Source organism: Castor canadensis, chromosome 7 (genome assembly GCF_047511655.1).
Source record: "Castor canadensis chromosome 7, mCasCan1.hap1v2, whole genome shotgun sequence".
NCBI lineage: Eukaryota > Metazoa > Chordata > Mammalia > Rodentia > Castoridae > Castor > Castor canadensis.
This window is the reverse complement of record NC_133392.1, coordinates 127,361,407-127,384,795: the sequence shown is the minus strand read 5'-3', so window position 1 is coordinate 127,384,795 and position 23,389 is coordinate 127,361,407. Positions and strand designations below refer to the sequence as shown.

Below are 23,389 nucleotides of genomic sequence, written 5' to 3'. Positions count from 1 at the left end.
AAAAAAAAGAATGTCAATCATATTCACCTTCTTAACTTTCTTCTGTTACCCTTCCTCTTCAGTTAGTGACCTCCCTTAGCATGATCTGTTTTTCATAATATTGTTTGCATTTGTGTTGGGCCTATATTCCACATATGATAGAAAACATGTGCCTTTGGCTTTCTGAACCTGGTTAAAAATTCATTCTTTATGGCTGAATAAAATTCTAACCTGCTTTTTAATCAATTTTTTTTTTTTTGGTGCTGTGATTGAACCCCAGGCTTTGCACATGCCAAGCGTATTCTTCCACTTAGCTGCACCATACCCTGTCACTCTGCCACTCCACTAGCCCTTTTTTGTGATGCGTTTTTTCAAGATAGAGTCTCACGAACTATTTGCGGGGGCTGGCTTTGAACTGTGATCCTGCTGGGCTGGTGGACTGGCTCAAGTGATAAGAGTGCCTGTCTAGCAAGCCTGAGGCCCTGAGTTTAAACCCCGTGCAAAAAATAAAAATTAAAAAAAAAGAAGAAAAACTGATTTTCCTGATCTCTTCTTCCTGAGCAGCTAGGATTACAGGTGTGAGCCATTGGCCATTGGCGCCTGGCCACTATGCTACTTTAAAGCCAGTCAGTCCTTAGAAGTGCAATCCATCCTCTTCTCTCCACACTCACTGCCACTACACTAATCCAGACCATTATCTTCTTCATTTGGTCTTCTGTCTTTCTCCTGCCTACTCACGATCATCTCTAAAACACTGATCTGATCATTTCCCTTCTCTCCACTGGATACCTAAAGGTAGAGTCAAGTGTTGTGGGGCCTAACATTTACACAATTTGAGAGGCTCCCTTTCAGAAAAATAATACAAAAATTAGGAACCGAGCCTTGAAAGGGGCCATGAAAATGTCAGGTCCTGAAATTTAAACTTCATTAGCTTCACTGTAAATCCACCTTTGCCTACAAGTTTGGTCTAATTTTTCTCTACCTCGGGATCTTTCTCTGCAATTACTGCCTAGAAGCCCTCTCCTGACACTTTTTCCCTAGGTAACTTCTTTAGCCCTCAAACACCAGCTCTCAGTCCTCTCTGATCTGGGTTAGGCGCCTCTTCGGAGTTCCTCACACTGCTCCAAGCACCTGGGCGGAACCACCATTCTGGTGCCAGGTTGCTGTTTTTTCCAGCATTCTCAAAGGACCTCTGAGCCTGATACTGGAGATGGGCGGAGCCCTGGGAGAGCGTCAAAGACGTAACTCCCACCCCCTGCTCTAGTCCTCTTAGAAGCGCGCACGTCTGCCCCGGAACTCGTGGGTCTGCCGCTGCCGTTCCTGTCGGAGTTATCCGGCGGCGCACCCTGACATGGCTGCGCCGATACTGAGGTGTGTTCGTGAGCAGCTGAAGCGTGTTACCTTTGTGCCAGTCCCGCGGAGACATCGACATAAGAAGAAATGGGTAGGGAAACTTCAGCCTTTGCATATCTCACCGCCTCTATTGCGTTCGCTTCGTCCACCCCACAAGAATGCCCAGACTTCTTTCCCCGCCCCTCGGGGAGCGTCGCCCTCCCCTGTCTGTTACGTCATCGCCTCTGCCTGCCCTTTTTTCCATCACAAGTCTTCAGGTCTGGTTTCTGTTACGTAGGCGGCCTTCTAGCTCCGCCCCTCTAAGTTACTTCACCTCCTGCGCCCTCATTCTTTCCGTTATGTCACTGCCTCTAGTGTTCTTTCCTCGTGCTTACCTTTCCCTTGGCCCCCACTCCTCTCCCCTCCCCTCCCCTCCCCTCCCTTCTCTCTCCCTCCGCTTTTTCCCTACCCTTACTCCCATGACCTCTTCTCCTTCTTTTCTTCTTGAACTTTCAGCCCCAGCATCCTCTCCCCTGGAAAAATGTCATAGCGACTTGCCCTTACCTCCCGGGGGGAAAGAATTCAGTCCTGTCCTCACCCTCAAGCTGCCTCTGTCGAACACGAAAGGTTTCAGCGACCACTCTGCCCATGCTGCCGGCCCTTCCCCAAACGCAGGCAAAAGGTGCAACGACCCCCCTCATCCCAAAAGGTGCAATGGCTCCTCTCACCCCAAAAACCCTTTCTCTTGCCACACCGGCGCGTCCCCCCTCCCACCTCGACGGATCCCTTCACCCCCTCCACCTTCCTCTCCACCCCCACGGGGGAGATGTTCTCTTGAACCCTTCTCCCCACTCCTTGGAAGGCTCTACTGCCACGACACCAGCCTCTCTGGTTCATCGCCTCCGAGCCCTTGCTTTGACCCGTGCAGCCATCTGGGGTCACCCACTCTCCCTCAGCGGAGCCCTTATTGCAGCTGGGTCAGTTCCCCAAGACCACAGCGTCCTTGTCCTCAAAACCCTTGCTTTGACCAGCATACTTACCTTTGTTACTGTAGTCCGGTGATCTCCCCTCCCCTCCCCCATCGGCTCCCAGGAACCAGCCCAGTGACCTCCCCTCAGCTCATTCATGTACCCCTAGAAACTGTCCCCGTGGTTTCACCTCCCCTCACTCAGGAAGCCAAGGGAACTTGCGCTGTGATTTCACCTCCTCTTACTCATAGGCTCCCAGTAACTGGCGTTACCGTTTCACCTCCTCTTGCTTGCCACCCAGTGGAAACTAGACCTATAATCTCTACAACAGTTTCTCATAGGGTTTTGGAAACTGGGTCCATGGTCTCCCCGCTATTCCCTCATTGGTCCTCAGGGAGAAGTTACAATGATCCTCCTCTTTCTGCAGCTTCAACACCTACTGGCAGCCTTTACCATGGCCCCCTTAAGCCTCCAGACTCTTGTGAACCCAAACCACAGCTTGACCTGCCCCTTGGGAAAAACTGTTATGGTGCCTCACTTTCTTCTCAGGCAGGCATGCCTGGCTTTCCCAGCTCACCTCAGGAGGGCTCTTTTCATTACTCCCATCTTTCCTCAGAGGCCCACTTATCTGCCCCTGGGAACCCTTACTGTGCCATCCTCATACCCCCTGAGAGTACTGGTTCTCCTACCTCATCCCAGTCCCAGGCTCCCAGGAAGCCTTGCTTTGAGTCCTTTCTCTCCTGGGAGTCTGATGGGAGCTCTTATGTATTCCTAACCCCAGGTACCAGGATTTCTGTTCCTCCTTGTCCTCCAGAACCATCTCTTCCTCACTATCCTTATTCTGCTTTCTACTTCCCTTCATCCCTGGGCAACCAGTTTATAGCTCCACCCCAGTCACCCTCCCGCAGAAGCTATAATGAACCCCCTCTCCCTAATCCAGTTCCCCTCCAAGCAAAGTCCCCCAAATTCTCAGAGTCAAGACAGCCACGCACTCCCCATAGATGTCTTTCCCTAGACAACACTCCCCAGCACACCCCTCTTGGCCAGACCAAGCCCCCTAAGGCCAGTACCTCTCCTCTCACTCCCTCCCGCCCCTCTGGCCTTTCTGGTTCTTCTTGTATAGAGCCATGCATCACAACTCCTTCAAATTCCGGTCCCAAAGAACATCCTCCAGGGAATGCTGTACTACACCCTGTGGTCCCTGGACTCATCAAAACTGTTGCCCCTTCTTCCCTTCCCGACTGCTTGCCTTGTGAGCCTGTCTTACCCAGTAATTTTGCTAAGAGCAGTCTCCATAGACCCTCCATGATGTCCCCCTGCAATACCCATATGTACTCTATGGTTCCCCCCCCATCCCATCCGTACCCACTCTCTGGCTCCCTCAGTCACTCTACAGGCCCCCCTCAGTGTCTTAACCACCCCCTGGTGCCCCCCTGTGGCACCTATAATGCTCCCAGAGGCCCACCCCTACTCCATCGCAAGCCTGTGGTGCCTCCTTGTTCTACCCACATCTATTCTTTCATCCCTCTGAGAACACCCTTTGACCCCCAATGTTTACCAATTGTCCCCCGAACTTGGCCCTGCCCTGATTCCATCCCCTGTGGCCTTCATACCTGCTCTGTGGCTGCTCAACGTCCCCTGAAAGAACCCTGTCAGGTCTCCTACAGCTGCCCTATGCCTTCATCCAAGAACTCCACCTGTAGCACTAAGACCAGTTGTAGTTCAACAGTTACCAGTGTTACCAGTGCATGCCAGAGTAGTGAGAGCCTGAGCAAGAATCAGAGTATCCGCCTTAGCAGAAGTCGGAGCCACAGCAAGAGTCCTCATAAAAGTAGGAGCCGGAGCAGTAGTCCTCACCGAGGCAAAATTCACATCCAGGGTGTGAGCCTTAAGGGCCAAAATTGCAGTACTCACCATGACAGAAGTCGGAAGAAGAGCAAGAGTCCCAATAGTGGTAAAAATCAGTGCCGGAGCAAGAGTCCCTACCATAGCAAAAGTCATGGTCAGAGCAAGAGTCCCTGCAGTAACAAGAAATGTGGGCCAGAGCAAAAATTCTGACCAGAACAAAAACCCAGGCCAGAGCAGTCACAGGCAGTAACAAGACTGTTGGCAATAGCAAGCATCCTAACTGCAGCAATCAGGACCAGCTTGTGGACTTCTCATCTGAAGTTTTCCTTTATGCTTTTCAGATCTGACTCATGTCCCTTGCTGCTACCCCCATAGCAGCCATCCTAGACATCCCTGTTTTCATTTATATCTTAAGGTTCTGTGAGCTCTCCTTATCTCACCTTTCTGGAGTCTATGAATTCTCCCAAACAACCTTCAGTAGTATAATTCTGAGCATTATGATGCCAGTCACTGTATGAACTTAGGTAAGTTACCCTCATCTCTCTAGCAAATGTGGAAATTTTGTTCTTGTTTTTCGTATCCTACTGAGCACTACTATTGTAGAGCCACATAAGCTTGTAGAATGAACAGTTTTTTGGAAGTAGAAAGAAGGGTTGTTCAGAGGAAAAGTGCCTTTTGTTTTTAAATCTAAAGCTCTCTCACGGCCTCTGTAGTTTCTTCTAGACTCTCAAGGGTTGTCCCTTGTCCCTGTAATCCTAGTTACTCAGGAGTCAGAGATCAGGAGGATTGTGGTTTGAAGCCAGCCTAGACAAATCCTGAGATTCTATTTTGAAAAAACCCCCACAAAAAAGGGCTGGTGGAGTGGCTCAAGATATAGGCCCTGAGTTCAAGTCCCAGTACCGCAAAAAAAAAAAAAAAAAGCTTCTCCCTTGAGCTCCCATATTCTCAAATTTCTCTGACTCTTAAGTCCTCCACTCTGCAGTGCTGGGGATTAAACCCAGGGCACTGCACGTTCTAGTCAAGCACTTTTTTTTTTTTTTTCCAGTACTGGGCTTTGAACTCAGTGCTCAGTGCTTTATGCTTGCTAGGCAGGCACTTGGGGCTGGCTTTGAACCTCAATACTCCTGATCTCTGCCTCCTGAGTAGCTAGGATTATAGGTGTGAGCCACCGGCACTTACTTTTTTTTTTTTTTTGTGGTACTGGGGTTTGATCTCAGGGCTTCACGCTTGCTAAACAGGCACCCTACCACTTGAGACACTCTGTCAGTGTTAAGGAAGCACTCTTTGTTAAGATACATTCCAGTCCAACCCTCTCCCCCTGACTTTTTTTTTTTTTGAGACAGGATCTTGCTATGTAACCCAGGCCTTTTCAGACTTGCTATATAGCCCAATCTGGTCTTGAACTTGTGATCCTTCTGCCTCTGCCTCTGCCTCTCCCAAATGCTGGGATTACAGGTATTTATTTATTTGTTTATTTTTATGTGGTGGGACTGGGGTTTGAACTAGGATTGTAGGTGTGAGCCATTAGCACCCAGTTTATAGGTGTTTACTACCACACCTAGCTATGCAGTTCCCCCTACCTTTTTTTTTTTTTTTTTTTAATGAAACCCACATGGTTTCTGTGAGAAGCACAGCTTCTTTTCACAATCTTTAGATGGAAAGGCCAGATCTTCACTATTTTTTTTTTTTTGGTGAGAGTGGGGTTTGAACTCAGGGCTTTGTGCTTGCAAAACAGGTGCTCTACTGCTTGAGCCATGCCTCCAGTACATTTTGGTCTAGTTATTTTGGAGATGAGTGTCTCAATAACTGTTTGCCTTGGCTGACTTTGAATCATGACCCTCTCAATCTCAGCCTCCCAAGTAACTAGGATTACAGTAATGAGCCACTGAGACCCTGACTTTTCGCTATTTTTACCTGCCACACTTCTCTGGCAGACAGAAACTGAGATCCACATTAGGTGGATCTCAGTTTGTCTCTGGGTTCTGAGGTTTAGTAGGGTCAAACAGTAGAAGATCCAAGACTAGAAAGAACAATAAGCCTCCCTTTTCTCTTTTAGGCTGCCACAGAGCCCAAATTCCCTGCCAATCGACTGGCTCTACAGAAGTTTGACATGACTTACAGTGTGCAGTTTGGGGATCTTTGGCCATCAATCCGCATCAGTCTCCTTTCAGAGCCAAAGTATGGTGCTCTGGTCAATAATTTTGCTGCTTGGGATAATGTGAGTGCAAAGCTGGAGCAGCTGAGTGCCAGGGACTTTGTGAATGACGCCATGTCTCACTGGGAACTGGAACCTGAGAGTGGCCACTCTTCAGCTCCATCCTCAGCCTGCAGTCCTAACCTCCAATGCTTCACTTTTGCCAGAGGGAATGTCAGTCGCTTCCCTCCTGCCAGGTAGGATCTGGACCCATGGCTGGGGCCATCTTGAGTGCCTGCCCAAAATGGACACAAAAGATCCAGTTCATGTCCTTTGTAATAAGGATTGTAATATTGCTAGTGTTTCTGGCTATGCACTTATGTAAGTGCTATGCATATGTTATCTCCTTTTCTTTCAACAGCCCAATAAAGTATGTAAGATTGCTCCCCTTTTACATTTGAGGAGAAACTGAGGTGCAAAGAAGTTATTTACTTGCTTTAGGTCTTTCAGATAGTTAGTGGTACACTTAGTATTTAGATGTAGTTGGTCTAACCCCAGAACCTGCACTCTGAACTTGTTCTTCTCTACTGCTTTCTGCAGAAAACTAGCAGCTCTTACTGAGCACTGACTGTACCCTCTCTAGTTAAAATACATGTTATTTACAGCTGTTTTTTTAATTTTCCCATTTTGCTCTCATAGCTATCTATCGAAGCAACCTCATAGTACTGAAGAGAAAGATGACTTTCCTAGGAAATGGAGCTTGTCTAGGGGTACAAGTTAGCAGATCTGAAAAAATAAAGAACTTCCAGGTTCTTGATCCAATGCTCATATATTTGAAGTTGAGTGAGAAAAAACTCCAGAATGAAGTGTAATTGTGCTCTAGAAATTGAGACAAGGAAGCCAGGCATGGTGGTACAGTCTATAATCCCAGCACTTAGAGACTGAGGTTTCAAATTGAGAGTTTGAGGTCAGCCTAAACTGTATGGAGTGAGTTTGAGGCCAGCTACAAAGCAAGACCTTGTCTCAAAAAAAAAAAAAAAAAAAAAAAGAGAAAAGAAGATTTAATGTTAGTAGAACTAACATTGAGGCAGTGATGTGGGTGGAATTGATCTTTGAAAGATTGATAGGATTTATTCGGCAGTTACTTATGGTCTTCCAAATGCCAGGTGTTTAAGTGCTGGGTTACTAGTACACAAATCCTCATGGAGCTTCTACTCTAGTGAGGAAGACAGCTGTTAAATCTATTTACACCTTTGGGTATGATTGTGTACACCTGTAATCCCAGCTACCTGGGAGGCATAGGTAGGAGGATCATGGTCTGAGGCCAGCCTGAGGTCTGAGACAAGACCCTGTTTGAAAAATAACTAAAGCAAAAAGGTCTTGAGGGGGTGCTGGCTCAAGTGTAGAGTGCCTGCCTAGAAAGCACAAGACCCTTAATTTAAACCCCAGTACCACCAAAATAAAGAAATAAAAAATAAAAAACTATTTGCAGTTGTATTAAGGGCTACAAAGGAAAAGTACAAGATGCCACGAGGTCTTACAATCAGAAGCTCTAATTTGGTCTTTTCTGATGAAATAATACTTAAGCTAACACCTGAACACTGAGTAGGAATTAAAGCTGGTGGCATGGGACTGGGGATCAGGGTGAGGAGACTAAATATGAGGCTGCACATGCAGGCAGGAGCCAAATTATGAAGGTCTAATAGGCCATGTGAAATTTTGAACTTTTTCTGTAAGAGTAAGAGGAAGCCCTGAAAAGGGCCTTACACTTGGTAAACAGGTACTCTACCATTTGAGCCACATCCCCAGCTCTTTTTGCTTTAGTTTTAAGATAGGATATCATGTTTATGATTGGGCCAGCTTAGACAATGATTCTCCTATTTATGCTTCCCTGAAGCTGGGACGACAGGCACATACCACTACGCCCAGCATTTTATTTGAGATGAGGTCTCATGAACTTTTTGCCTGGGTTGGCCTTGAACCACAATCTTCCCAGTCTCTACCTCCTGAGTAGCTAGGATTAAAGATGTGTGCCTAGCCAGATTTGAAATTTTAAAATACTACTTTGGCTGTTTTGTGCAGAACAGGTTGGAGAAGGTTAAGACTGGAAATGGAAATAGAAATTGTAGGAGATTCTGCATTTGTCCTGTCTTGAGAGAAGGCGTTTAAATGCCTGGCATTTGGTAGATCATAAATATCCCTATTTCAGCTGTTACAGCTTAGCTCTCACATGTTTCCACATGGCAAAGTTATTGACCAGAGCACCATACTTCTGCTCTGAGAGAGGAATGATGCAGATCAATGGCCAAAGTCCTTGCTTGAGAGGAGTGACAGTCTGCAAAAGTATAGGGAGGGATAAAACATGGGAACCTTGAATGCCAGGAGCTTGCCATTGGAGGAAAAGTATTTTTTTCTGGTGGTCAGGGTTGCTTGCAGGTAGCTAGGATAGTCAGGGCTAAATAGCTTTGATCCATGGTAGTAATGCATAATAGTTTTAAGCATGTGCTTGTGAGTCAGGCAAATCTGCATTTGAATCCTGCCTTCGACTACTTATTAGATGTATGGCATTGGATAACTAAGCCTCAATTCACTTTTCTGGAAACTAATAGTAGTAATAGCTAACACTATAGCTCATTGTGTTCCAGCTACTATTCTGAGCACTTGATTTACATTACGTACTTTAATTCACCTAATATCCTTATCTAGCTGGATATGCATGCCTATAATCTAGCACTCAGGAGGCCAAGGTCTTGAGTTTAAGGCTATCCTGGGCTATGTAGTAACATCCTGCCTCAAAAAAAAACCCAACAAAACAAAACTAAACAAAAAACTACCTGACAGGTACTTCTTGTTTTTTTTTTGTAGTGCTGAGATTGGAACATGCACATGCTAGGTAAGCATTGTACCACTGAGAATAAGAGTACTCTTTGGCAGGTACTCTTTTTTGCGGATGGAAAAAACTAGGCACAGAGAAGTTGAGTAATTTGCTGGAAGTCACACAACTAATGAGCAACTGGACTAGGTTTGAGATCCAGGCAGTCTGGCTCTGGAATCCAGGTTTACCTATCTCACAGTGTTAAGACAAGGATTAAAAGAAATTATACCTATTAAAAATCTGGCATAGAGCCTGTAATAATAATAGGACTCATCAGCAATACCTCTCACTATTTTTTTTTTTTTTGTAGGACTGGGGCTTGCAAAGCAGATGCTCTACTACTTGAGCCACACCTCTCTAGTCCATTTTTGCTCTAGTTATTTTTTGGAGATGGAGTCTTACAAACAATTTACCTGGGCTGGCCTTGAACTGTGATATTCCTGATCTCAGCCTCCCAAGTAGTTAGGATTACAGGAGATGGGAGCCACTGGCACCTGACCTTTTTTTGGGGGACAGTGGTACTGAGGATTGAACTCAGGACGTCATGCTTGCTAAGCAGATACACACTACTTAAACCATATCCCAGTTCTTTTTGTTTTTAGTTTGTTTTTTCAGATGGGGTCTTGTGCTGTTGCCTGGGCTAACCTCCAACTGTGATCCTCCACCTCCTGTGCAATTGGGGTTGTAGGGTATACCACTAAGCCTGGCTTAATAGTATCTTTCACTATTGATGATATTCTCATCAAAGTTATGCTCAGGAAGATCATGTTAGTCACTGTGCAGGTAGGGATAGATTGGACCAGGATTGGAGATAATTATAAGGCCTTGTTAGGCTGAACCATGGAGTAGGAACCATGTTGTCTGAAATGCTTTGCACCTAGTCCCGGGTTCTTAGTCAGGAAGGACACCCTGAGAGAAGGGAGGAAAGTGAGCAGCCATTGTGGATTTCTTTCACCAAAACCCCTACATAGGTTTTCCCCTCATCATGGTGGTCTCCTCTCTTCCAGACTTGGCAACTTGGGTGTCATGGACTACTACTTGCTGGATGCTGCCTCCTTGCTACCTGTCTTGGCTCTTGGTCTGCAGCCTGGTGACATTGTGCTTGACCTGTGTGCAGCTCCTGGGGGAAAGACATTAGCATTACTTCAGACTGGCTGTTGCCGTAAGTCAGGGAGCTACTATCTTGGGCAGGGATGGCTCCCCCACCTCCCCTAGTCAGGGCATATTGAATAGGATGAACTTTCTGATCCCAAGGTCAGAGGGGCAATAGTATTTGCTTGCTAAACTCAACAAAATAATTTTTGTTGTTGTTGTTGTTTAGTTGTTTGCAATTATTTCCTCCTTTTCACTGTCATTTGGTCAAGAGCAAGGCCTCTGGAGGCAGATTAAAGTAGGGCTCTGCAAAGTAAATCACAACACTTTTCACCCTCTGTATCTGTTTATTTTGTCTCTAAAATTATGTTCATTTCTTTGGCCTGCCAACTAAACAGTAAGATCTGGCTGCTGCCACTACTTATAGCTTTGTATATCACTCTTTCCCAAATATTATGCCACTCAGCCATACATTGCTACTGTGTTTCTGTTTCTGGAGTAAGTCTTTTTGGTACTGGTGTTTGAACTCAGGGCCTCATGCTTGCTAGGCAGTCACTCCACCACTTGAGCCATTCTGCCAGCCTTTTCTTTGTGTGTGTGTTGAGTGTTTTTGAGATAGGATCTCGAGAACTGTTTCCCCAGGCTGGCTTTGAACCTTGATTCTCCTGATCTCTGCCTCCTGAATAGTTAGGATTACAGGTGTAAGCCACCAGCACCCTGATCCCTTTTTTCTTTTTGCAACCTGTTTAAAACTGACATCATCCTCATGGTCCAAAATTGTCATCATGGTCCAAGATGGCTGCCGGAACTCAAGCTAGTACATTTAAATTTGAGGCAGGAGGAAAGAATTAGGCAAGACAGGTTGTTCTCATTTCCTAATTGTGTCAACTTTTAAAAAACATCTTCCCAGAGGTCTCACATGATAATTTTGATTATAATTCATTAACTAAATTTAGTCATTTAGTCATACTTAGTTATAAAAAGAAGGCTAGGAAATGTACTCTTTTGGGGAACATTACTTTCTCCCAGTAAAATTGGGATTCTGTTACTAAGGAGTTCTGAGAAGAATAAATTTTGAATGAATAATCTATAGTTTCTACCAAAGATGAAGAGAGTCATATGTCTCAAGAATAGTGGGTAGCCAGGTGTGGTGGCATGAACTTATAGTTCTAACTCTTCAGAAGGCTGTGGCATAATCACTTGCGTCCAGGGCAGCCTGGGCAACATAGCAAGACCCTGTCTCAAAAAACAAAAAGCAGGACATGGTGGTGTGTGCCTGTAATTGTAGCACTTGGGAGGCTGAGGCAGGAGTATCCTGAGTTTGAGGCTAGCCTGAGCTACATAGTGAGACCCTGTCTCAAAAAAAAAAAAAGAGAGAAAAAGAAAAGAAAAAGTTAGGGGACAGCATATATATGTATGAAATAAATACTCTTTCTTGATCTGTTTTACTGGTTTACTTATTTAACCTTTCTGGCCCAAGTAGATATTCACCCTTGCCAATCTCTGTTCCAGTGCCATGTGCATATTAAATCAACACTGATCCTGGGGACTGCATTAATTGGAGTGAGAATTGGTCTCCCTCTCCATCAGTACCATTGCCAATAGGGTATTTTGCTGGGTCATGGCACTGACGTATATTTATTTCCACAGGCAATCTCGCTGCCAATGATCTTTCCACTTCCCGGACAGGCGGACTACAGAAGGTCCTTCACAGCTATGTGCCTCAAGATATCAGGGAAGGAAATCGAGTTCGAGTCACCTCATGGGATGGCAGGAAGTGGGGAGAACTGGAGGGGGATACCTATGACCGGGTGAGTGATTCCTGACTTAGGATATCCATTGAGCTAAATTTGGCTTCCCATCTTGGCTTTAAGCTCTAAGGGGGTAGTATCCAGTCTCTGTGTTTGAACATATGGGGCCATTTCTGGACCTGGGCAGTTCTCCATGGGTGATTTGGAGAAAACAAGCTAGAAACACAATTCTCAGTTCAGCTTAGATGACTTGCTAATATACTATCTTCATTAGAGAGACATTTGGCAGCAAAAAGAATTTGAACGTGAATATGGATAAATTATTAGGTTTTTTTTATTTCTCAAGTCAGTTGGTTGCTCAGAAACCCTCATAGAGATTAAATATGAATGAAAACATTTTATTTCTGAATGTTAATACAGCACACAGTGCAAAATTCAGGAGGTACAAAAGGGTACCTAGTGAAAAGTAAGTTTCTGTCTTACTCTTGTACACAGACATCTACTTCCTTTCCCTACAGATAACCATTGTTTCTATTTTTTCATATCCGTTATATTATTTGTATATATAGATATAAATGTGTGTGGGTTTTAAAAATGGGAGTGGTAGTATATTTTATTCATTAATCTTTATATCTTTCATTTAATATTATATAGGCTCCTTCTCCCTTTTGGCCTCAAATCATGATCCTCCTATCTCCACCTCCCAAGTAGCTGGGATTACAGGTGTGAATCACTGTACCCAGCTTTTTTTTTTCCTTGTGACTGAAATAGAAACTTTTTTCCAGTGGGACTGGGATTTGAACTCAGGGCTTTGCACTTGCAAAGCAGGCACTCCATCACTTGAGCCACACTTCCAGTCCATTTTGTTCTGGGTATTTTGGAGATGGTCTCATGAACTGTTTGCCTGTGCTGGCCTTGAACCTCCATCCTTCCAATCTCAGCCTCCCGAGTAGCTAGGATTACAAGTATGAGCCACTGGCCCTGGCAGTAGAAACTTTTCATTATGGGATATAAATTGCACCATTAATGTTACAAAAACATTTTTATGTAGTGACACTTTTTATTATGGGATCTATGTATTTCTGTACAGACATTATACAAAGTGACATGTTGGGTTTTCTTGGTGCCTTAAGCCAGATACCAATGAGGACTGACATATACATCATTAATAAGCATGTTTATTTTATCTCAATGTTGGGGGTCTTTGTTTATTCCAGTTGCACTTCCTTTGTGAGATAGCTATTGTGTTTTACTTTTGTACCATGTTGTGGATGCCTGAAAACTCATATTTGCCAAGGCAATGCCCATGTGGTAGAATAGTATAGTTTGATGCAATAAAGTCATCATTTCTTCACGCTGGCTTGACAGTTTGAGTTTTTGCTGTTTTTTTACCTTGTGTTTTTAATAGAATTCTTCCATGTTATATAATCACAGACAACCCAAGCTGTGTGTTGAACTATCATCATTTATGGAGATACATTGTAAAACTGTTTGGAGTAGTTTGTGCTTATAATGCATTATCATCTTCATCTGGGTTCTTCCCAATTTTTACTTCAAATGTGAAGTTGATTTCTGGTGCACTATCTTCTTGTATTAAAGGGTAAAAAACTTCACCTGTAGTATTGTAGTGTTCAACTGTAACTTGTTTTTGGATAATTTCTTCCACAGAAAATTTAAGGTGATACTTGTGTCCTCTTCCTGGAATATTCTCCTAGTTGTCTTCTCTGCACTAGACACACCTTGTGGAGGGTCCCTGCTGGTAGTTGATGCAGTGTAATGGGTTGAGGCTCTGTGGGTGGGTGGGGTGTCCATCTTCAGAGAGCAGGTTGGTGAGTGTGAGCTTCTGTGGCTTAAGAGGATCAGGATAAGTACCAGAATACATTGGTACCATTGTGCAGCCATGCTGCCTGCTGCCTGGGTGGCAAAGTTGGCACCTTCTTTTTTTGTCTTGCTATGTATTCCAGACTGGCCTTGAACTCACAGTCCTCCTGTCTTGGCCTCCCAAGTAGCTGTGATTACAGGCTATGCTACCATGCCCAGCTAAATGTGTCTTTTATGTATGGTATAGATTTGGGTTTCACTTTGTAAGCCAACGTGTAAATTTTATTCCTTTAGTTACTGACTTAAGCAATTGATGTCACTGTTAATATTTGATCTCACTTCTGTCAAATTATTCTCTTGCATTTATTCATTTTTTGTTGGTACTGTGGTTTGATCTCTAGGGCCTGAAGCTTGCTAGGCAGTCTCTGTACTACTTGAGCCACACCTCCAACCCTATTGTGTGTATTTACTACATTTTTTTCACTGTTTGCTCTCTATTCTTGTTCTTTCTTTCTTTCTTTTTTTTTGAGTGGTACTGGCATTTGAACTCAGGGCCTTGCACTTGCTAGGCAGGTGAGCTACCACTTAAGCCACACCCTCATCCCTTTTTTGCTTTAGTTATTTTTTGAATAGTGTCTTAAGTTTATAACTGGGCCAGCCTGGACTGTCATCCTCCTATTTGTACTTTCCACTTAGCTGGGATAGCAGACTTGTGCCACCACATTCAGCTTTTCATTGGTTGAGATGAGGTTTTGCAAACTTTTTTGCCTGTTTGGCCTCAAACCAAGCTCCTCCTGATCTCTGTCTTCTGAGTAGCTAGGATTACAGGAATGAACCACAGAGCTCAACCTCCTTTCTTTTAATTTCTTTTGTTATTTAGGAAGGACATATTTATTGATTTAATTTATTTTGCAGGGTGGGATTAGACCCTGGGCACCTAGTGCATACTATGCAAGCACTCTACCACTGAGTTACATCCCCAGCTTGGAAAGTTTATATTTTAATTATATATTGGATAATTACAGTATCAAAACTGGGGGAGTTAGCTGCTACAATGACTGAGGAAAGGAGGCAATACAAGGCTCTCCAAGGCTCTGCCCGAGATCTCCTTGGCCATGGTGCTTTAACTGCAGTTCTGGAAATTGCAGTTGGTTTGCAGGAACCTGGAGTGTGGGTTTGTGGCTCTGTCTACCAGTGCCATGCCAGCGGCAAAGCCCAAAGTGGAGCCTTCAGAAAATGAAGCTGTTTCTCACAAGTTCCCTGGCTGGAACCCCTGGAATCTGGAGCTTTTAGGTGAAGCCTGGAAAGAATGGGGCTGGGGGACTATGTGGCTGTTACGTGAGTTCTGGCACAGATTTTGAGTTACGACTCAGCATCATATAGAAGCACTCATGGAGCATCAGAATGGCCAGGTTGTGGTTCCAGCATCTACTCGTGAATGGGCTATTAAAAAGCACCTGTACAGTACCAAAAATGTGATAGCTTGTGAGAGTGTAGGACGAGTGTTAGCACAGCGCTGCTTAGAGGTAGGCATCAACTTCATGGTCTACCAACAACCCTTTGGGAGGCCCCTCAGATCTGATGAAATGTCTACAAGTGCCATGACAGAAGGTGGCATGGTGCTATGGGAGCCTCAGAGAATCTATGAATGAAATGGAAGTTCTGGGATCGCAGAGGTCCTTAACCCGAAAGGGCTCAGGGCAGGAATGAACAAGACAAGGCAAGACACATGTCAAGAGAGGCCAGCAGGCTGATGACCAACTGGCAAATTTTATTTTTCTCAGCCAGCTTTATACAAAAGAGGAAGAGACTTAAACATCAAAACACTCTGACCTAGTTACAACCTTTCTGTTTTTGCCACCCTGCATTCTTACTGCCAGTGTCCTTGACTAAGTATAAACTTCTTCTTAGTCAAGGGAAACCATTTAGCATTCCTTCCCACTGTGATCGAGACATGGTGCACTGCAGATTCCGTCCTTATCAGAATGCTGCTAAGCCACAGCAGCCTTGTTGGACTGTGGCTTTTGGTTCCCAACATGGAAGTATTAAAACTTCTCAGCTACTACAGCCATCACAAGAAAGCATCTGGAAAAACAGCCAGCTTGGACATTTTATAGCAATAATAACAACAGTACAGGATACTTGTAGTTAAGGTCATCCTCTTCCCCCTTACGTGTGTGTGTGTGTGTGTGTGTGTGTGTGTGTGTGTGTGTGTGTGTGTGTGTGTGTCTTTGTTATCTTTGTTTTAATCAAGAATTAAATTCTTTCCCTTTATTGGACACAAAGTTAAGGAAAGCAGTCACCAGTTACAATTTAACTTTTAAAATGTTGTTTATAAGTTATATAATAAAGGCATATTATAAACAAAAAAACCCAACAAAACAAAACTGGGGGATGAGAGTACAAGTATACTTCTGTAATTTCAATACTCTGGAGGCTGAGGCAGGAGGATCACAAATTCAAGGCCACCTGGGCTACACAGCTACTTTAAGGGCAGCCAGAGCTAGGAAGATCCTGTCTCTGAAAACCAAGGCCTGGAGATTTAACTCAGTGATAGAGTGCTTGCCTAGCATGTGCAAGGTCCTGGGTTCTCTTCATAGTACCTCGAAAAACCAACAGCAACAACAAACTGTTCAAGGTTTGATTCTATTGTTTTTTTTTCTGACTTTGTCTAGGAGGCTTGTTTCCTGTACGTTTTTTGTGCTTATTTTTGTTACCTGTCAAATTTCCTTTTTCTTTTTTCTTTTTTTTTTTTTGTTTGTTTTTTTGGAGACAAGGTCCAATATGTAGCTCAAATTAGTCTCAAACTTGCTAAGTAGCTGAGGCTGGTCTCAAATTCACAGTCCTGCCTTAGCCTTCCAAATGTTGGGATTATAGGTGTGTATTACCATACCACATTTTACTCCTTCCTTTCCTTTTTTTTCATGTCAGAGATCAAATTCAGGGCCTGAACTATATTCTACACCCCCTATTTTTTTACTCTCCTCTGTATTTCCATCCTTTTTCTCTTCATGCTTCATTCTGGATTTTTTGGGGATGGATACTGGGATTTGAACTCATAGCTTCATGCTTGCAAAGCAGGTACTCTACTGCTTGATCCACACCCCCATTCCATTTTTTGCTCTGGTTATTTGGAGATGGGGGGTCTCTTGAACTATTTACCCAGGCTGGCCTCAAATTGTGATCCTCCTGATCTCAGTCTCCAAAGTAGCTAAGATACAGGTATGAGCCACCAATGCCCGGCCCCTCAATCTGGATATTTTAACATAAGTCAACAGTCCTTTCTTTAGCTGTGTCTGGTATGCTATTAAATATATCTATTGAGTTAATTTCAGTTACTGTATTTCTAGTTTTAGGATTTCTATCAAATTCTTTTTTTTTAAATTTTCTGTTCTATAGAATTTGGAAATTATAGTTTTCTGCTATTTATCTAACTTCTTGAACATGTTAATCATGCTTGTTTCAGACATTATGTCTGATAATTCTCATATTTAGATCTCATTATGAGTGTGTTTCTACTGCTGTTTATTTATTGTTTGTGTGCATGGTGCTGAGGAGTAAACCCAGGGCCTTATGCATGCTAAGCGTACATTCCACGTCTGGGCTAAATACCTAACTCATCACTATTTTTCCTCTTGTTTTTTGGTTATTTAGTTTTCGTTTCTTGATAAATTAGTAATTTTTTCCTCCAGTACTGGGAATTGAATTTAGAGGTTGACACCCAGCAAGTATTCTGCCCTTAAGTCATGCTCCCAGCCCTTTTTTTCCTTTGCTGTTTAAAAAAATTTTTGAATATTTTTGGTGGGACTGGGGTTTGAAATCGGCTTTGTATTTGCAAAGCAAGTTAGTAATGTTTTAAGTTTGAATGCTGATGCATATGAAGAATTGTAGAGATAATCTGAGGCTCTAGATGGCGTTATCTTCTAGAAGTGAAGTCAGTGTTAAGGCATAGCATCTTAATTCAGTCAGAAATTGATCTTCATCTCTCCAGAAAGGAACCTGCCTTTGCTTTTGCCAGATGATTAGGCAATCTGTCAACCCAGGACCATTATTATTGAAAATGGGGTTCTCTAGACTATGTAGGTATGATTTTTAAAAATTGTCTTTAATTGACAAATAAAAATTATATATGTTTATTCTGTATAGTATGTTATACTGAATTCTGTACACATTGCAGAATGGCTTAATTGAGCCAGTTGACAGATGTATTATCTCACAATTCACATAGATTTTTTTTTTTCATGTAGCCATAATTTTGAACCTCCTAATTGAGTAAAATTCTTAAGTTTACTTTTTTCCCTCTTTTTGCCCATAGTTAAGCAGACACATTATCTTGTCATCTTTTGTATGAGCTGGATTTTTTTTTCTTTTTTTTTTTTTTTGGCTGTACTGGGGTTTGAGTTCAGGGCTTCATGCTAGCTAGGCAGATGTGCTACCACTTGAGCCACTCTACCAGAACTTGTGGGCTGGGTTTTCTTTCCTAGTTCACTCTTTGTTTAAATGTGTTGCTTTGCAGGGCTTGGTGGCACAAATCTATAATCCCAGCTACTTGGAAGAGGAGAGGCAGGAGGATGGAAGTTCAACCCACGCAAAGTTAGTGAGACCTTATCTGAGAAAGTAAAAACAAAAAAGACTAGGGTTGTAGCTTAAGTGAAAGAGCACTTGTCTATTAAGCAAAGGTCCTTGGTTCAACACCAGTATCACCAAAACAAATCAAAAAGTCATGTAGCTTATTGAGAATTTGACTTTGCTGTAGATTTCCATTCCAGCTTCCCACCTCAGGTACCTTTTTTTCCCTAGACTTTTGGTTATTAGGCATTAGTAAAAACACAGAAGTTAGCCTTGCAAGGTGGCTCAAGCCTGTAATCTTAGCTAGTTGGGAGGAGGAAATCAGGAGGATTGTGGTTCAAGGCTGGTTGAGGCAAAAAAAAGTTTGCAAGACCCAATCTCAGCAAATTGCTGGGCATGGTGGTGTGTGCCTGTCATCACAACTATGTGGGGAAGTACAAATAGGAGGATTGTGGTCCAGGTCAGCCCAGGCATAAAGCAAGATTCTATCTCAAGATGTGGCTCAAGTGGTAGAGCACCTGCCTCAAAAATAACCAAGGCAGCCAGGTGCCAGTGGCTCATAACTATAATCATAAATACTCAGGAGGCAGAGAGATCAGGAGGATAGCAGTTTGAAGCCAGCCTGAGTAAATAGTTCATGAGCGAGACGCTACTTCAAAAAATACCTAACAAAACAGAGCTGGTATAATGGTTCAAGTGGTAGAGTGTTTGCCTAGCAAGTGTGAGGCCCTCAGTTCAACCCCAGTACCTCAAAAACAAACAAATAACCAATGCAAAAAGGTCTAGAGGTATGGCTCAAGTGGTAGAGTGCCTGCCTAGCAAATATAAGCCCCTAGAGTTCATACCTCAGTACCTTCAGAAAAATAAGAACCAACAAAACCCAGAAGTAGTAGGCTCAGTGCCTCCCTACTTTTCTGGATTTGTGTTCCTGTCTTTTCTTTGGCTTCTGAGGATTTCCCTAATTTTCTATGAGCTCTATATTTAAAAGTATTTGCTGTTGTTTTGAGACAGGGTCTTGCTATGTAGCCCAGGCTGGTCTTGAACTCTCAATGCTCATGCCTCAGCCTCCCAAGTGCCAGGCCTTTAGGTGTATGCCACCATGCCCAGCTAAAAGTATTTTAAAAATATATTTTACCTAGTCTTTTTAGTTGCTTTGTATTATATAGGCTTCAGAATATCTAATTTACCACATTGCTGGAAATGGAAGATACTAATTTCTTCATGATGTGGTTTCTAGAACATCCCAGTGACCCTTCTCTGGGCAATCCCATTTAGTTAATATCTCTTTTCAAGGTCAGCCCCATCACAGTTCTTGAAATAAAGCCTAACATTCAAGGTGATTGTTTTCTTTCTTTTATTTTTGGTATCACCAGAGTTTGAACTCAGGGTCTTGCACTTGCTGGGCAAAGTGCTCTGCCACTTAGCCAAGCCCCTAGCTAGCCCTTTTTGTTTTAGTTATATTTTAGGTAGGGTGTTGTGTTTTTCCCAGACCTGCTGGACCTAGCTTCCTATGTACTTCCTCCTGCATAGCTGAAACCACAGATGTGCTACCATGTGATTGAGATGGGTTCTCGCTAACTTTTTGCATGGGCTGGTCTCAAACTGCAATCCTCCCAATCTCCATCTTCCCAGTAGCTGCAATTATATGCATGAGCAACTAGCCTGGCCAAGGTGAAAAAAAATTTTTAACTATTTATTCACTGTGTTAATTCATGGAGCTGAGGAATCTATCTGAATATTCAACACTGGGTCATTTTTAATTTACTTGGAGTTTCTACTTGGCCAAAACAGATCTTTTCCAAAGGTAAATTTATCTTTTCCAAATGTTACATGTAGGAATATTTTTAAAATTTTTGACTGTCTCTAGACAGTCAAAATAGAATAGGCTCTTAGTAAATGAATGAGTGATTTTACGTTTATTACTTTAAAACATTTTCATATTGGGCTGGGCATGGTGGCTCATGCCTGTAATTCTAGGTACTTGGGAAGCTGAGATTGGAAAGATTAAGATTTGAGGCCAGCTTGGGCAAATAATTCACAAGCTCCATCTCTAAAATAACCAAATCAAAATGGATTGGAAGTGTGACACACCTACTTTGTAAATTCAAAGTCAAGTTCAAACCCCAGTCCCACCAAAAAAAAAAAAAAAAGATTTTCATAGTGGATCTGACATGATTTTAACTTAAGATAATTTTGAATCCCAATCTTGTTATTTAGTATAATCTGTACATTGAGCATTGTATCATTTGTAAATTGGATCTTTTCATAAAAGGACAGGGTTGGCAGAGTGGCTCAAGTGGTAAACGCATCTGTTTAGGAAGCATGAGGCCCTGAGTTCAAATCCCAGTGCCACCAAAAAAAAAAAAAAAAAAAAAGGGTAAGGACAGCGCCCTAAAGCACTAACTTTCTTTCTAGGTTGATATCAACTCTTTATTTATTGTCATTTGTGTACAGGGCATTTTTTTTTTTTAATTTTCAAACTTTTATTTTTAGACCATGTAATGCTTTCTTTAATAATAGAGGAAACAAATCTAACATCCCAGTTACAAGAGACCCTGGTGGAGCTCCCCAGTAGAAGTGAATTAGGTTGACTTAGACTTTGCCCTTGGCTAAAGTGGAGATGTCTGGAGAAATCATATGTATGTTTTTATTTATTTGGTTTTGCTTTTGAACACAAAATACCAAGATTTTTAAAGTCTGTACTGACAAAACTGATGATCTGAGGGAACATTTATTTGAATTGAAAGGGATTTGGTTATGAATTATTTCCGAAGGATAGCCCTCTTGTTGGGTGGTTATCAAGCTGTATTCTAGGTTCTTGGTGCCGTCCCACCCTGTCTGGTCTCTTCATCCTTAGGCATCTGATGAGTTCTTGTGCTTTCGGAGGGCCGAATATCATCTTGAAAATGAATGAGGTTGGGTCCAAAACTGTCTCCCTATGTGACTGACTGACCTGGAGAATGCTCCTACTCACCTCTCTGGGTTTTTATTTCCTCCTCTGCCCAATGAGACCATTGGGCAAGGTGGTCTCCAAACTATTCTGGTGACCTAGGATCATCTATTCTGAGCCGTTGCAGTTGTGAATACCTTGCCTTCACCAGTGGGCTGGCACCTGGGGATGATCCTCCTTGTCTCCCCAGGCTACTACCTAGGCAGAGGAAAGACCCAAGAGGAAAGTTTTGGCCAATAGCTCTACTAACTTCACAGGTACTGAGGACACAGTCCGTGTGAGCTGTGTGGGCAAGCACTAGAATTAGCACATGGAATAATGCATTCTCAGCACTTGCTTGCAAGAGATTTTTAAACTAGTAAACATTCCTTATCAGTGTAATGTGCAGTTAGACCACGGCTGTCTCAGTTTACCTTGGTAGGGTAGGCTTGGAAACCATCTTATTTTCTCAGTGAAGAGTGACTGCATGGAGAAACACAAGTGTCTTTGCTCCCAGTCCCCTCCGTATTGTAGAGCTGGGTTGTAGGGTCTTAGGAACTGAAAAGAGCCCTCAGGTTTCTCCAGGGGAAAGAGCCCTCAGGTCAGGTCTGATCTTACAGCTGGGACTCTGCAGCTCCTTCTGACTATGACTTTTTCTGGCCTGAGGTCATCTTGAGCACATGCAGAGTGAGAAGTCTCCTGGGAGCCTGGGAGCCCCCCGCCTGAGAAAGGGAAAAGATACTGGGCTCAATGATGTACAGGGCATTTTGACCAGGTGTGGATATTCCCTATTTTCTTATTCATTGTTTCATAGTTGTCTTATTAGGTTAAAATGAGAAACTTTGTCAGGTACTTCCGCAGTGTTGGGATGGGCAGAAGGAATATTCCACAGAACTTCGTAGGCCAGGGGCCTAAGGTAGCTCTGGCCTAAGTAAGAAGAGCTGGTAAGGAGCTTTAATCTTTCCATTTATTTATTTATTTGTTTATTTGTTTATCTTTCTATCTGTGGTACTGGGGATTGGACCCAGAGCCTCATGTATGCTGGACAAACACTGGAGATGAGCTACATCTCCAGCCCTAATACTTTCCCTTTAACACTGGCAGGTGCTGGTGGATGTGCCATGTACCACAGACCGCCACTCCCTTCGTGAGGAAGAGAACAACATCTTTCAGCGGTCAAGGAAGAAGGAGCGACAGATGTTGCCTATGTTGCAGGTGCAGCTTCTTGCGTAAGTAATAGATTTATATAATCTTAAGACTTGGTGCCAGAGTGTTCTAGGAGTCCGGTCACCTGACAGACTGGGGGACTATAAGCTCTTGGCCATCATCAAGACCATAATCATAGAAGGGTCTTCTGGCAAGAGATCTGCTTGAAAGAGAAAGACATCATGGGAAGATCTTTTCTAAAACATAAAAACTCAATCTTTGACTCATGTTATTTTACCCTCAATACTAGTGATTTGAAAGTGTTTGAAAAATAGCTACTGCCAGGTATGGTGGTGCAAACCTGTAGCTTCAGGTACTTGGGAATTTGAGGCAGGAGGATAGCTTGAGGCTAGGAGTTTGGAGTCAGCTTAGGCTCTAGGCTGGGCAACATAGTAATACCCTGTCTTTAAAAACAAAAACAAAAACAAAAATCCAGGGCTGGAGACATGACTCAAGTGGTTGACTCCAGTACCACAAAAAAAAAAAAAAAAGTAAAGAAAACTAGTTTCTGAGGTCAGAGCTCTGTAGGGCTAAGGTGAGGTGTCAGTCAGTAGCCAGCATAGGTCTAGTCCATAACCAGAATCAGGGCTAAAGAGATGATTCTAAGAAGGCCTTCTATAGCTGGGCATGGTGATACATGCCTATAATTCCAACACTGGAGAGGCTGAGGTGGGAGGATTGAGAGTTCAAGGTAATCCTGGACTACATAGTGAGATCTTCTCTCAAAAAAAAAAGGAAAAAAGAGAAAGAAGGCCTCCTGGAGAAGAGCCCATGGACTAAACTTGGATTTCTCACTGCCTTGAGAATGACTTTTCAGGTAGTGTCATTATGGAAAGGACTGCAAATACTGTGTAATCCAGTTACCCATCCTGTAGTAGATAGTGT

At 43.2% G+C, this 23,389-nt stretch overlaps 2 protein-coding genes and 2 pseudogenes across 2 annotated transcripts in view; 3 read left to right on the top strand and 1 right to left on the bottom strand.

The window, feature by feature from the left end:
- The first annotated feature begins 1,251 nt into the window (after window positions 1-1,251).
- Window positions 1,252-23,389, top strand: part of Nsun4 (NOP2/Sun RNA methyltransferase 4) — a 32,781-nt gene continuing 10,643 nt past the window's right edge. The window contains exons 1-5 of the mRNA XM_020177634.2: window positions 1,252-1,423; window positions 6,184-6,518; window positions 10,144-10,298; window positions 11,879-12,039; window positions 22,403-22,527. Coding sequence (XP_020033223.1) covers window positions 1,331-1,423; window positions 6,184-6,518; window positions 10,144-10,298; window positions 11,879-12,039; window positions 22,403-22,527 — 869 coding nt within the window. The 5' untranslated portion in view covers window positions 1,252-1,330. The remainder of the gene's footprint in view (window positions 1,424-6,183; window positions 6,519-10,143; window positions 10,299-11,878; window positions 12,040-22,402; window positions 22,528-23,389) is intronic.
- Window positions 1,433-6,162, top strand: LOC109695242 (sperm head and tail associated protein-like). Its single transcript, XM_020177633.2, has one exon. It carries the CDS (start codon window positions 1,491-1,493, stop codon window positions 4,335-4,337), a length of 2,847 nt encoding a protein of 948 aa, XP_020033222.2. The 5' UTR covers window positions 1,433-1,490; the 3' UTR covers window positions 4,338-6,162.
- On the bottom strand, window positions 13,188-13,881 carry LOC141424694 (latexin pseudogene; annotated as a pseudogene).
- On the top strand, window positions 14,916-18,863 carry LOC109695245 (large ribosomal subunit protein uL18m pseudogene; annotated as a pseudogene).